Source organism: Toxotes jaculatrix, chromosome 19 (genome assembly GCF_017976425.1).
Source record: "Toxotes jaculatrix isolate fToxJac2 chromosome 19, fToxJac2.pri, whole genome shotgun sequence".
NCBI lineage: Eukaryota > Metazoa > Chordata > Actinopteri > Toxotidae > Toxotes > Toxotes jaculatrix.
Window position 1 is genome coordinate 12,198,643 of NC_054412.1, and position 12,866 is coordinate 12,211,508.

At 40.2% G+C, this 12,866-nt stretch overlaps 1 protein-coding gene across 1 annotated transcript; it reads right to left on the bottom strand.

Annotated features, from left to right (window-relative positions):
• Positions 1–234: 234 nt before the first annotated feature.
• Positions 235–12,658, bottom strand: LOC121200075 (transforming growth factor beta-3 proprotein-like). Its single transcript, XM_041065139.1, has 7 exons — positions 11,841–12,658; positions 7,269–7,432; positions 4,351–4,480; positions 4,067–4,174; positions 3,276–3,441; positions 2,903–3,056; positions 235–2,212 (listed from the first exon to the last, which is right to left on the bottom strand). Exons 1-7 carry the CDS (start codon positions 12,184–12,186, stop codon positions 2,054–2,056), a joined length of 1,227 nt encoding a protein of 408 aa, XP_040921073.1. The 5' UTR covers positions 12,187–12,658; the 3' UTR covers positions 235–2,053.
• Between the last annotated feature and the right edge of the window lie 208 nt (positions 12,659–12,866).

A 12,866-nucleotide genomic window follows, 5' to 3' on the forward strand; every position in this document is an offset into this window, starting at 1 on the left:
AAATTATGTTCGTATGGAACCAAAATATTATGAGAAAATAGCATTTTAAATAGCGTTTCAATATGGCAGACAAGACCAGTGGGTAAATTCATCATTCCCTAATTTGGAGTAAAATGTTTTCACAGATCTATTACTATTTGATTATTTGGTGTGTGATTCTTATGGTTTAAGAAGGGTTCATACAGGTTTTGCATGTTCTGTTTTTAATAACAATCATGATCAACAAGTCAACCAAACAATATTACTGCCAAAAAAAAAAAAAAAAAAAAAACATCACCTAAATGTCACCTAAAGGCTAGATGACTCTGACTGGGCCAACGTCAAACAGTACAGGGATTCAGAATTGTTCTCCTGACTCAGAGAAAAATGAGGTCTAACTGTACATCCAGCCACTGTCATGTTGTGACTTCTTCCCCTCCCTCTTCATTTTTTTGTTCCATTAGGGCTTCACACTGTAAAAGAGAACCAAAGCAAACAGAGACGGAGCAGAGGGAATGAAAGACTGCAGTGTTTTGGGAACACCAGTATCCTGACTGCACATGCACATGTGTCTCCTTGTCAGCTGGCTGGAGTGAAAGGTGACAGGTGAGTTGATAGGATAGTATGATCTTTAAAAAAAAAAACAGAAAATAAACAGCTTCAGCTTTTAAATGTCATTACATTTCCTGTTATTGTGGGAGAAAAGTGTGCAGGGATAGTCACCGTTTAATACAACAAGACTTCAGTCAAGCAAATACTGGATCAAATACAACAGGTCAAACTAATTTGTTTATGCACAAAAAAACCTGCATATTCTTTCTAAATCACAAAGAAATGTAACAGTACTCGTGGTTTAATATAATTTTTTTTCCATCAGTGGTGATACACGTCAATTTTCATCCCAGTGAGTGAAACAATCACTATATGACAAGTTGCATAACAGACCAAATCTGCTATTAATGTAAAAGAAATCTCATAAAAAAAAAAAAACCTGTTGCGTAACACTTGTTCTTTTCCAGTATACTCTTTGATGTCCCAAAAATAATTTGAACCTGTTAGGGATGAAAACTTCCAGTGAATGGCAGGCAGTGTGCTCATGGCTAGTTTCCATCACAGTTCTTCCCTTGCATACAGGTCCCTTCTTCTTCTCCTTCTCCTCCTCCTCCTCTTTCTTCTGCTTCTTCTTCTTCCTCTTCCCTCTATTCTAATAGATGCACCGAAAAAAAAGGGCCATTGCTGCTGGCTGGCCAGAAAAAGAAAAGCTTGGCTCAACTTCTTTGTTCATTCACTTTCCATTGCAAATCCAACAGGCATTCTCTCTCAGCTCTCCTTTTCCCTGACCACAGCTATGGCTTTGGATACAGCAGCAAGTCTGTCCTTTCTCCTTTTGTGATTGAAGATAATGCCCACTGTTTGAAGGGAAGGGAGTTTAAGGCAAGTTCAAGGAATAATCCAGCCTGAAAGGACTCTTCAACCATTCAGGAGAGCACCGTCTATATTTGTGACTATTAACAATTTAACAATACTTTTTGCAAGGCTAGAAACAGGAAAGCTGCTCCACTGACACTGTAGAGACCCAATGTAGAGACTTGAACTTTGTGGGATATTTGCTTGAGCTCTGAAGTAGAAAATATAGCCTCATTGATTGTTTTTTTTCTTTGTGTCACAGATAGATTTACACAGGACTCTCCGTAATCTAACCTTAACAGCGTGTTGTCAGTCTTCACAAATCTAGAAGGAAATATTTTAAGATCATACCTTGAATGTAAGATTAACTATTGTTTGGGTTGGACCTTTCAAGATTAAAATAACTACTTGTCATCCAGAACTGACTGAGTGGGTAGAAAAAATACAAAACAAGGGGAAAAAAAGATGACCTCAAGTTTTAAGAAAATCTGTATCCTTGAAAAGAAAAAACAAAGTGTGACCTCCAGAGTGGTTTTCAAATCTAAGCCACGAGGCCACAGGGTCAGTTTAAGTATTTGTCACAGCTAAGAATCCAAAAGTCAACGAGCATGGGTTTGGTCAGTACCTAGTAAAATCGTGCCACACTACCTCGCCTTTCAGTGTCTTCTCAGCTACACTTGCAAGACTTGACAATCATGTTGGAGAGCTGCTCCACTTTGGGGGTTCGTCCAGAGTAGTAGAGTATAGTGAGGGGTTCCAGGTCTTGAGGGACACAGCAGGGGGCGGCCGATGCCTCTGGATTCAGGGTGTTGTAGAGGCTCAGCAACTATTAGAAAGCACATGGGAGAGATGCAAATTGATTTTCAAGTAGAATTTACAGTTGTACAACAGCTGGGTAAATTGTATTATATTCAGTATATGAGAATTCATTTGAAGATTCATTAATGACCAGCTAATCACTCTGGCAGATACTATTTAGTTTTTTTTCTGCGTTTTCTGGGAGATTAAGGTCTAAAACTGCTGTCTGCTTGTCTAAAGTGTTTGCTGGACATGGTTGAACCAAAACATGAAGCTAAAAGAGGCTAAAGATTAATCTCATTGCCAAGGTCAAGAATAAACCCAGTGTCTACAGTTTTCATGGAGAGTATTTCTTTGGTACGAGGTATTCTAAAGAAAACTGTTCACAGTGAGGTGTGTGACAGGAAGTAAAACATGACATGTATTGCTAATCTTTTTGAGCTGCTGCTTGTTATGTGGTGGCACATTGTCCTTCTCCCAGCGTTTGTGTTCTCTCTCTGTTTTCGGTCTGTTTGGGTCGACCACATTTTAGATTGAGTCAAATTATCCTTGGGTTAATTTTAGATCTGGTCACCTCTAGATGGAGGCAGAGGTGAAAGCTACATGTACCTGCATGGCTATTTACCACTAAAAATAAGTGAGGAAATATGGCTTTGTTTTGTACTTTTCACTGGGGGAAAGCCTCTCACAAACTGTATCCATGTGGAGTTCTCCTTACCGAGCTGTGTGTTGTGTCTGAGCTCCTCAGGTAAGGGCAGGGCCCAGAGCAGTAGTTGGCGTCGTAACCACTGGGCTCATGGATCCACTTCCAGTCCAAGTCACGCCGGAAATCGATGTGGAGCTTGCGAACACAGCAGCTCTCTTCCGTGTTTCTGTGACGTGGATGCACAACAATAGTGAAATCGGTCTCCTCATTCATCTCTATTTAAATGTATTTAAATGCACATTTGCATTCTCCTAACATTTAACACCTTTTTGGCCACATGGTGTTTACCAGATACGGTATGTTGCAGCATATATTTAGGATATTACGTCTTTTCACAAGTGATAGCTATTTGCTAATTGCTAAAGATAACTTATGTATCCCTCACGAGAAACAGTAGTTTGTGTCCAGTGCTCTCTTGCGGCGGCGTGTGTGTTGAGTGTCCAGGCGGTGGGGTGGGATCATCATGAGGATGAGGTGAGGCAGGTCCTGCTCCTTCTTCTTCTTCAGGTGATCCAGATCCAAGCGACTGTGCTCGTCATCTCCATCCACTCCTTAATTATAGACATGATCAAGGCAAAATTAAAGCAACTGTGGTGGCTTTTTTTCCGTTCATAAGCCTACAATTTTCAAAATTATTGAGTAGGAAACTGTCATCCCTTTCATTGTTTTACACAGTGCAAAATGAAAATACTTACACGAAAACAAAGGAAGAAACTGTCTTTTTGTCTGTCTTATTGTTTCTAAGAACTCGTAAAACATTTTCATCGTACGTTTTATTCTTAGTCCGCTGAGGCAAATGTTGAATCAGGCAACAGCTCACCTCCCATATGAAGACAAACCATCATCAACACTTAAATTAAAGTCTGAATTAAATCCATCTTGTACCAAACTCCCCAAAGTGAGAAATACACAAATAATCTGATTATTTATATAAGATTTTTACCATGTATACAGTATATATATAGATATATATATATATATATTTTTTTTTTTTAAGTATTAAAGGTTAAATCCCATAGATTGTAGGACCATATGAACATGCAACATGACCCCTGACTTCTAAATTGACAGAAGATGTCAGATGGCAAGAAGAATTAACATTTCCAGACACTGGATCAGAAGAGCAGCTAAAACCTGGCATAAATAACTATATAACAAAATGCTATTGAATCCCACCTTTGAACTTCACCTCCAGCACCTCGTTTTCGTTCTCAATGATGTCACCGTTTGGGTTGAAGGTGTGGCAGGGGCAGTGCACACTGATTTCCAAGCCCAGATTACGTCCTGATGGCAGACAAGTACGGAAAAGAAGGCTGTCAGAGTTCCTTTTTTCCCTCCCTCTTTAAAACTCGGTAATTGTAAGAGAAGTACAAGTCATGTTTCTGAGTTCAAACAGGGGAGGATCATTAGTACTAATGATGGTCTTTGGAAACAACAAATGACAGTGACCTCAGTCTCACCTCTGTTCATCAACCATTCCCGCACTGTTTCAGTCACATCGAAGGAGACCCATTCTGGAGTACCCCTGGTCAGCACATTCTTGGCTCCAATGTAGCGTTGTTTCCTAATGTGTTCATTTGGCTTCACAATCTACAAGGCAATAATAAATGGTCACTCTGAAAAGTGTTTTTTTTCCCAAAAGAACACGCAGAATAGAGCAGACACCAGACAAGGTTGCTGGTACGAGTTGAAGCTGTTGCTTGTCAAGGCAATAATTACCCGATAACAGTTTGAATCACTTGTAATGAATCATGCTATGAGCTACGATAATGTGATAATGTGATTACTGGAACAAACAGATTATATTGGGAAAAAAAATAAAAGAAGAGCCAGCAGCCATTCTAATGGCTTTGTGAGACTGTATTTATGGCGCCTTCATGTCACTTTGGAGTTACCGTAATTACCGGTTTCACTACTTGTAAATAGTGTTCATGTCAACATCCCAGTTGTAATTACGATTGAGAAAGTGGAATTTTTTCGAAAGCTGCGATATATCCCATTTGGTGGTTAAAAAAAAACAAAACAAATGCTGATGTGCCTGCAAAAGCAAGCAAACATGGATCTCTAAAGTCAGCGAAAGTCTGTTGTTAAAGGTAATTAAACGCCGAAATGTTATAGGTACAGTGATCTGCTGTCTCTCAACATTATTCATACTTTGCTCAAATGACTTTCCTGTAAAGTAACCATTAATAGTCTTTTAGCAAACAGTTTGCTTGCAGCTGCCATCTTGAGTTGTCATGTGACATGAATGCTGAAAAGTCATAAACATGGGACTCTTTCCCATCGTTACCTGTCCTCCCATATCACATTAATGCAGCTTCAGCCACTTAAAGCTAAATTCTAACTTCAGCATGATAACATGCTCATAATGATAATGTTAATATGCTGATGTTTAGCGGGTGCAGTGTCTACCATGTTCACTATCTTAGTTTAGCACATTAACATGCAAAAACATTGTGCTAAGGCTGATGGGAATGTTTTGCAGGTATTTGGTCATAAACCAAAGTACTGGACAAACTGAAAATTTGTCCTGATGGTGGTGCTAGATAAAAACCGAGGGGATCACTAAAGCGATTACAATTCATCCTGAGGAGAACATTAATGTCTTTACCAAATTGCATAGCAATCCATCCGACATCTGTAGAGAAAATTTCGTGGCAGTCCACCAAATAGTTGTTGAGATATTTCAACCTGGACCAAAGTAGCAGACCAACGGACAGACAGACATTGCCATCCCTTCAGCCGTGCTGCTAGCTTGGCTAAAAATGTGACCTAACATGGATAAATTAAAAGCACATTGGGCAATTTTTGTCATTTCTTTTTTAAATTCCTGATATTTTCATGTAGTGTTTGATGCATTGCATAATAACTGTTAATGCCATTTAATGCATTTGTGTGCTGTTACCCTAAAACAATAAGCTAAAGGCTAAAAAGGTTTTTTCAAAGCTGCAGAATTGGATGCTAATTCTCAGTCACTGCGGCTGCAGTAAGAAACTCACAGTCATTTTATTCTTTCTAAATATAAACATATTTGTCCAGTTCATGGCTTTTGCTCAAAAAGAAACTTGGTGGTTGCTGTGTGTGTTCAGTGGGAGCACCTATAAAAGTAAATTGCAAGTCTAGCTCCTGACCTGTCTCTGGAGTAAAACAGCAAAACAATGCACATTTATGCTTCCTGTGTATTTGGATGAAAATATGAACAGATTCAAATGTAAAACAAGAATGTCATTTGTTTCTCAGGAAACCTTTCATGAGTTTGATCCAGTGGTGAAATGTAACTAAGTACAGTTTACACAAGTACTGTACTGTCCATTTTGCTGCCAGTACTTCTGTACTTTACTAAGATTGGAAATGTAAGACTTTTACTTACTTACTGTGGAATTGCTACTTTTAAGAGATCTAAACATTTATTCCATCACTGAGCATCCTCTCCTATACTCTGTGTTTGAAACCAGCAGTAAGAATGGTAGGACGAAAGCACCTGCTGCTCCCCTGCATTAACTCTGACCACCAGATTAAGCTCTTCTGCAGACACACATTTGCTAAATACCAGCCAGCCATTTAAGAACTTTGTGTGTTTGGCCCAGATGTTGGTGAGGATTAAATATCTCTGTTTTCGCATTCAGTGATAACAAAAAATATAAACTAATACTAGTATTCCAAAGAAAACTGTAATAATAATAATAAACTAAAAGTAATACACTTCTTTATACTGGAGTTAATGTTGACAGTTGCAGTCGTTCTGTGTTTGGTAAAATTGTCCTTTTGGCTTTGTCATAATGACACTCCTACAGAGTATCTGTATATTATTGTATTTTTATTACTTTTATTTTGATAGTTATCTTTGTATTAGATCCATAATACCAAGTACATTAAGACGGAATCACAGAGACTTGATGACGCTGACTACAACTTAGAAGAGTGGTTGTATAATTTCATCACTCAACAGACCGGAATCCCTTTTCAACAGCTTAATAAACTCTGCGTACTCTTTTGAGGGTAAAGACCTCTACATAACCAAAATGGGGACCATATTAGATCTGGTCTGCCAGTACTGCACTAAACAGTAACCCTGTCCCAGCTCTGCAAACACTCTGCAGGCCTGTTGAGCTTCTTGGCTTTTGGTCTGGCTGTTACCCATGCCTGCAACCACAATCTGGTTGTCATTGGCTCCCCATGTCAATTAGAGCTTGAAATCATGTGGTAGAGAACAAGTAACCATCTTATGTAAGATTCTTGACAGGCTAGAATGTAGTACTGTTTTTGTATACAAAGATTATATCCAAAAAAGAAAGACTCTGGGGCTCCTTGTTGCCTTGACTGTACGCTTTGCCTTTAGGTCTTGGAAGACAGACAAGGAAATGGTATCTTTACGCACCTGGTAGAGCTCAATCCGCTGTTCATTCCTCTTGGCGACTGAGTTTGGCACCCTCAGAGCTCGGAACTCTGCTCTGAAGAGGTTGGTTGAGTTCCTTTCCATGGCGGAGACATTGAAGCGGAAAACCTTAGAGGTGATGCCTTTTGGGCAGTAGAGCAGATCGTCTGGAACAGAGAGAAATTAAAATAAAAGTTTAGTGAGAGAAAGGGCTTAGAAAGTCTTATCAGGATCTGATGCAGAACCGGCAGTGTATGTCCTGACAACTGCAACATCACTTTGGAACGACATAATCACAGATACTCGCTGTGTGAGCTCCTTCACAAGAGATGAAATGAAAAGTTTCTCATGTGTAGGCCCATTTTGCCGCTGACATTTTTACTTATAGTAGGAAAAGTTCAGCTGCTACTAATAACATTAATGTTAGTACATTAAATTCAGGTATAAGCCTTGACACTGTGACAGTGAGCCAGCATCCACAAAACCAGGACCCTGAAACTGAAGTAGCTAAATGAAATTCAGACGTCATTAATTTTACTATTTAATCCTTTGCTTTTCCTACTGTGACATGTCAAAATGTTTCCTGCAAAAAAAAAAGCTCTTAAAGGTTCTTTTTTTTTTTTTTTGGCCATATTTAGTGAGTCATAAAATTTTCACATACATGACTCATTATTACTACTCTAATAAAAAAAGATTAAGCTTTTTAAATTATTTTTTTCATCACTATCTTGAGAACTTTGCAGTTCTGTAATTTAGAATTAATAACACGTCTGAAGCTGACATTAGAAGATTAACATTATATATTAATTTTACAATATATTAATTTTACCATCTAATAAGACAGAGAGGCAGCAACACCTGACAATTAAGAAGCTAAAAGTTGTAAACTTTAAGCATTTTTTCTTGAAAAATTACTTAAACAATTGATTAGTTATCAAGTTTTCAGATCAGCTTTCTCTGGATCGACTCATTTCAGCTGTAGTTAATAACACTCATTCTTTCAGTCTGTCTCCATCATAACACAATTTTAAAAAATACTTTTCTGGCTGAGTGACTTATTTAGGGAGGAGTGGGTTGGACGAGGTGAGTCTTTGGATCAAGCTTTTATCCACTTGATGCCAGGCTAACGTCAGTCATGCTCCAAAGAGGTACAGCACTTTGGTAACTGATATCACAAACTGAGTTGGCAGCAGACAAACACTAGATGGCAATGCAATGAGTTTTTCTTTTTCTTTCCCCCCCTTCTTTGACATACCACATTGCTTCAGATGTGCCCTATATGAATATGAAAATAAGGGCATGAATTTATGTATGTTTATTTATATACTAAAGACTTATAAACCCATTCACACCTAAAATATGAACTTGGGTTTACTGACTCTTTAGTGGCTGGCACTAAGTTTATCAGCCCACAGTGAGATGATTAGTGTTGTTGCCTGCCTTATCAAAATTCCTCTGTGTTTTTCCAACACATTTTGTCTATATTTGGTGGAAATGAAAATGTTGTAATTGAAATAGCAATATTATTGAGCTGAGCATGACTTCACCTCCCTGGTATCTGCATATCAAAAACCCTTCTATCCTCAGTCCCACTGACAACTTTTTGGACCCAAACGCCTTCTGACCATGATGACTTCTCCACAACCCAACCTCAGTCATTGACATATGCCAGATTCTGTATGCGTACCATGCTATAAAAGGAAATCTTTCCGATGTTTGCCGTCTAGTCTCTCAATGCAGTAATTTGCCAGTCTTCCAGCAGCTTTCTGCTTCATTTGCACCTGTCACAGATTTGTGGTGGTTCGCAGGGCTGCCTCAGATCCACCAAAGGTCAACAGTTTACCTTCCGAAACCATCAAAAGGAGAGTGTGTGTTTGCCCACATTAAACCGAGGAAAAGGGAGTGAAATCGCTGGCTCTGGGTCAGAAATTGATTCCACAAAGTCAGCACTCTGGTCCTTAGGGGCAACACCCTAAGGTGGCTGTGTCTTCATAAGCACTGTCTTCACTCTGAGGCTGCTGTTTCTACCCGAGCTTAATGGTACACACTTACTTACTTTCTTTCTTGCTGAGAGTTAAATGAGAACATTGATATCATTTGTGTCTGAAAGGTAAATATGAAACTACAGTCATCAGCCAATTAGCCTAGCTTAGCACAAAGACTATAAACAGGGGGAAACAGCTAGCCTGGCTCTGAGGGACGGGAACAAATCCGCCTACCAGAGCATGGTAGGGACAAATGCCTTCAAGTGTTTATTGAAACATTTTGTGGCACAGTGAAGACTCAGGCTAAATGTACATATATTTACCCACGTGACGTGTTGGAGAGAGGCTTTGGATCAGTCGCCGTCTGTCCATTTGTGGAATGATGTGTTTGTCATTTGCTTTCTGTCTAGAGCTGTTGATAAGAGGACTGAAAGCAGGCAGCTCTAGACAAAATTTGTGTCTAAAAATAAACATGTTATTCAAAATTGCAAGGTGGGACTACAGTAGAGGTGAGCTAGCGTCATAACGTTGATCGGAAAAGTTGTGAAACTTTTAGACTTTTAGAAACCTTCTGATGCGGATTACATCTCTTTATTGTCATTTAAGTGAAGAAATCGGGAGTTGTACTTCAGCGAATCTAAAAATTGTTCCTCTTGCCTGCTCCAGCACATGAAAATCACATTAACCAGTCTCAGTGAGCAGGCTCAGTGTATATATATGGATATACACAAGCTATTGACAGAATGCATATTTCCAAGTATGAGATCACACTGAACACATAATAAAACCTCTGCCAATACCACAGTTTTAGGCCCAACAAAGTAAAAAATGGGGAGTAATATTAGGTCATCCACATTTAAAGTATCTAAGCAGTAGAGATGTTGACTAGGGCACACATATGTGTCCATTGAGCTCTTATACTGTTTTTCTGCCATTTTCCCATGTGTTCTTTAACCACATAAGATCACACTAAAAGAAACAATGGTCTTCACCCATCTGTTAGAAAAAAGTCTCAGCCCATCACTCCTAAAGTGATCTGTGACTCTGAATACAAAAATGAAATGACCGCACCAACTTGAGGCGCCTACTGCCTGCCTCTGTTTTTGTCAAAACCATTTTGTGAGATTCAAAACAGAACATTGCTGGGGGAAAATAGGTCTTTTGAGAAACACCTGTTGATTTCAAAGGCACTGTGATGCAATGGTCTTGGCTTTCCTCTAGACCATGAGGCCCTCTCCGGCTCTCACACACGCACAGCATTTATTCTATTCTCCTTTCTCAGTAATCCAGATTCACTTGGACCACATGCTGTATGAGTCGCCCTCAAGTACTGACACATGTCCCTCTCAGCACAGGGTTTCCATTTCCAGCTCGTGGCTTTTAATTCCGTTGTGCCAAAGAAGGTTTAGGACAAATCAAAAAATGTGAACAAACAAATTAAAGCTCACACATGAATGTTACCTATTTGCAATAAAATGATGGCATAGTGGAATCATTCATGTTTAAGGGGATGGAGTCTGGCTCAGTTTCACACTCAATTTAGCCAAGTTAAACCTGAGCACTGCAGTTAGTGATCTCATACTCATGGGCCACCCGTGTGGGTAATTCACAGGCCAAGACAGGCAGCAGGGTCACTTAAAGCTCTGTCTCAATGGGGAGGTGGGTGGTAATGATGTGTCTGGGTATGCGAGGGCTCCATGGGACCCCACTCCCCCCCTGTACAGTCAGACTCCAGGGGAAAGAGGGATCCCTCAATCCAGGCTAATGGGGAGGTCCTTCCATCATCTAACTTTTCCTGTCCACCTCTGTTAACTTTTCCTATTCCTTCTCCTAAAGGCATCCCCCTCTGCCTGGGCAGATGTCCCTCTCATTTGGGCCTGACTGGAAAGGAAATGGGAACATCTGGGGAGAGGGACAAGATCCATGGAGGAAAAAACACAAGGGGAGGAAGAGTGGAGTCAGGAGTAGGAGGAGAGAGACTTTCCTGGAACACTGATGCAGGGTTAAAACAGGTTGGTGAGCATTACAGGAACAAAGCACATCCTACAAGAGCACAACAAGTTCACCTTTCAGTTTTACAGAACCCAAAACAGCTCTGACAGATGTATGACAGCGTTTGACATAAGAAGGCTGATTTCACCTTTATCTCCTGAAGGAGGAAAGTTTGTCTGTGCTCAGCTTAGAATAGGAATAACTGCATCATCATAGATTCTTGGTTTTTCAATGAGGGAGAAGGACAAGCTGTAGTTTGATCAAATTTTAGTCAGGTAACTATAATTTTTCTTTCTTTTTTGGTTATTTTATTTTTATGGAAAGCCTATATCAGACACAAAGAATTATTCAAAGTGTTTTTGTATATCTTAACAGTTTTCTAAAGAGGATTTTTAATGTGCAGCAGATCAGAAAGTCACCGATAAAACCAAGAGTTTTAACACAGAAAATGACACAGACATCTAACTGCAGTCTGAGATTGACGCGTCTGGCTGGCTCATCACTTGGTGCGTAATTACGCACAGTGGCCGCCTTGATTTCTGACATGGAAACGACAAAGTGACAGAAACTTCGCTGCCTAAAGAGCTGTAATACTTACTGCTCTCTGACGGTCCGTAGACCATGTTGAATTTGTATATCTCTTTGGCATAGTACTCTGTCTCTGTGTTGTCCTGACCGCAACTTTGCTGCCGATCCCTCCCAAGCTCCTCCAGTAGCTCCTTGGTGCTGTTATACAGTGCTTGGATTTGATAAGGGATTTTACTCGGTCCGAGGGAGTGCGGAGGACTCGTCAGTCGGAGTTTGCTCAAAATCTGTCCTCGTATCGCCTCGACCCTCTTCCTTTTCACGTGGTCAATATCCACGGTGGCACAAGTGGACAGGCACGAGCTCAGAGTTGCGCAGTTGAGGAGGAGGACAAACAGTAAAGCCTTACCCAAATGCATCTTTCTCTCTGCATTTGGTTCGCTCGGTAGAAATGTGCAGATTTCACAGGCGACGACTGCCAAGGTCAGTGTGAGTTAGCCTTCAGATCAAGCGGGTGTTTCTTTTAACTTCCTTTGGAGCTAATGATGGAAAAACAAAAACAAAAACAAAAAAACAAAACTCCTCACTTAATTCGTTTTCTCGTGGCAGTCCCTTTTGTCATCAGCAGAAATCCAAGTGTGTGTTCGCCCATTAGACATGACCCAATTCAAAGTCCCCGAGCAACAGAAACTCTCCCACATATATGAAATTTATCCGGCACAGATACCTCTGAAGGAACAAACACACTTTTCTTTTGCATTCTTGTGCTCAGTCCAGTAGGTTTAGCTCGTCCCACAGCTTGGCATATTTCTCCTCTTTTCTTTCTCATTAAAATCTTAAAGCCTCTGAACTTGTCTGTGAGGAGGCGGGCCGCGGGGCTGTCAGGTTAACGAGGTATATGCGACTTTGAGCGCTCGGTATGGCCTCGCGTGTGTTTTTATACCACTCGTTTCTGACGTTTGATGGAGGAGGGACCGCGAGGGACCGGGAGAGCCCAGAATCATAACAGGGCTCATTGCGATGCACCAGACATCAGCTGTGACTAATAAACATGTAAAAGACTGTTTTATTTTCTGACCACTCAGTCACATGTGCTTTT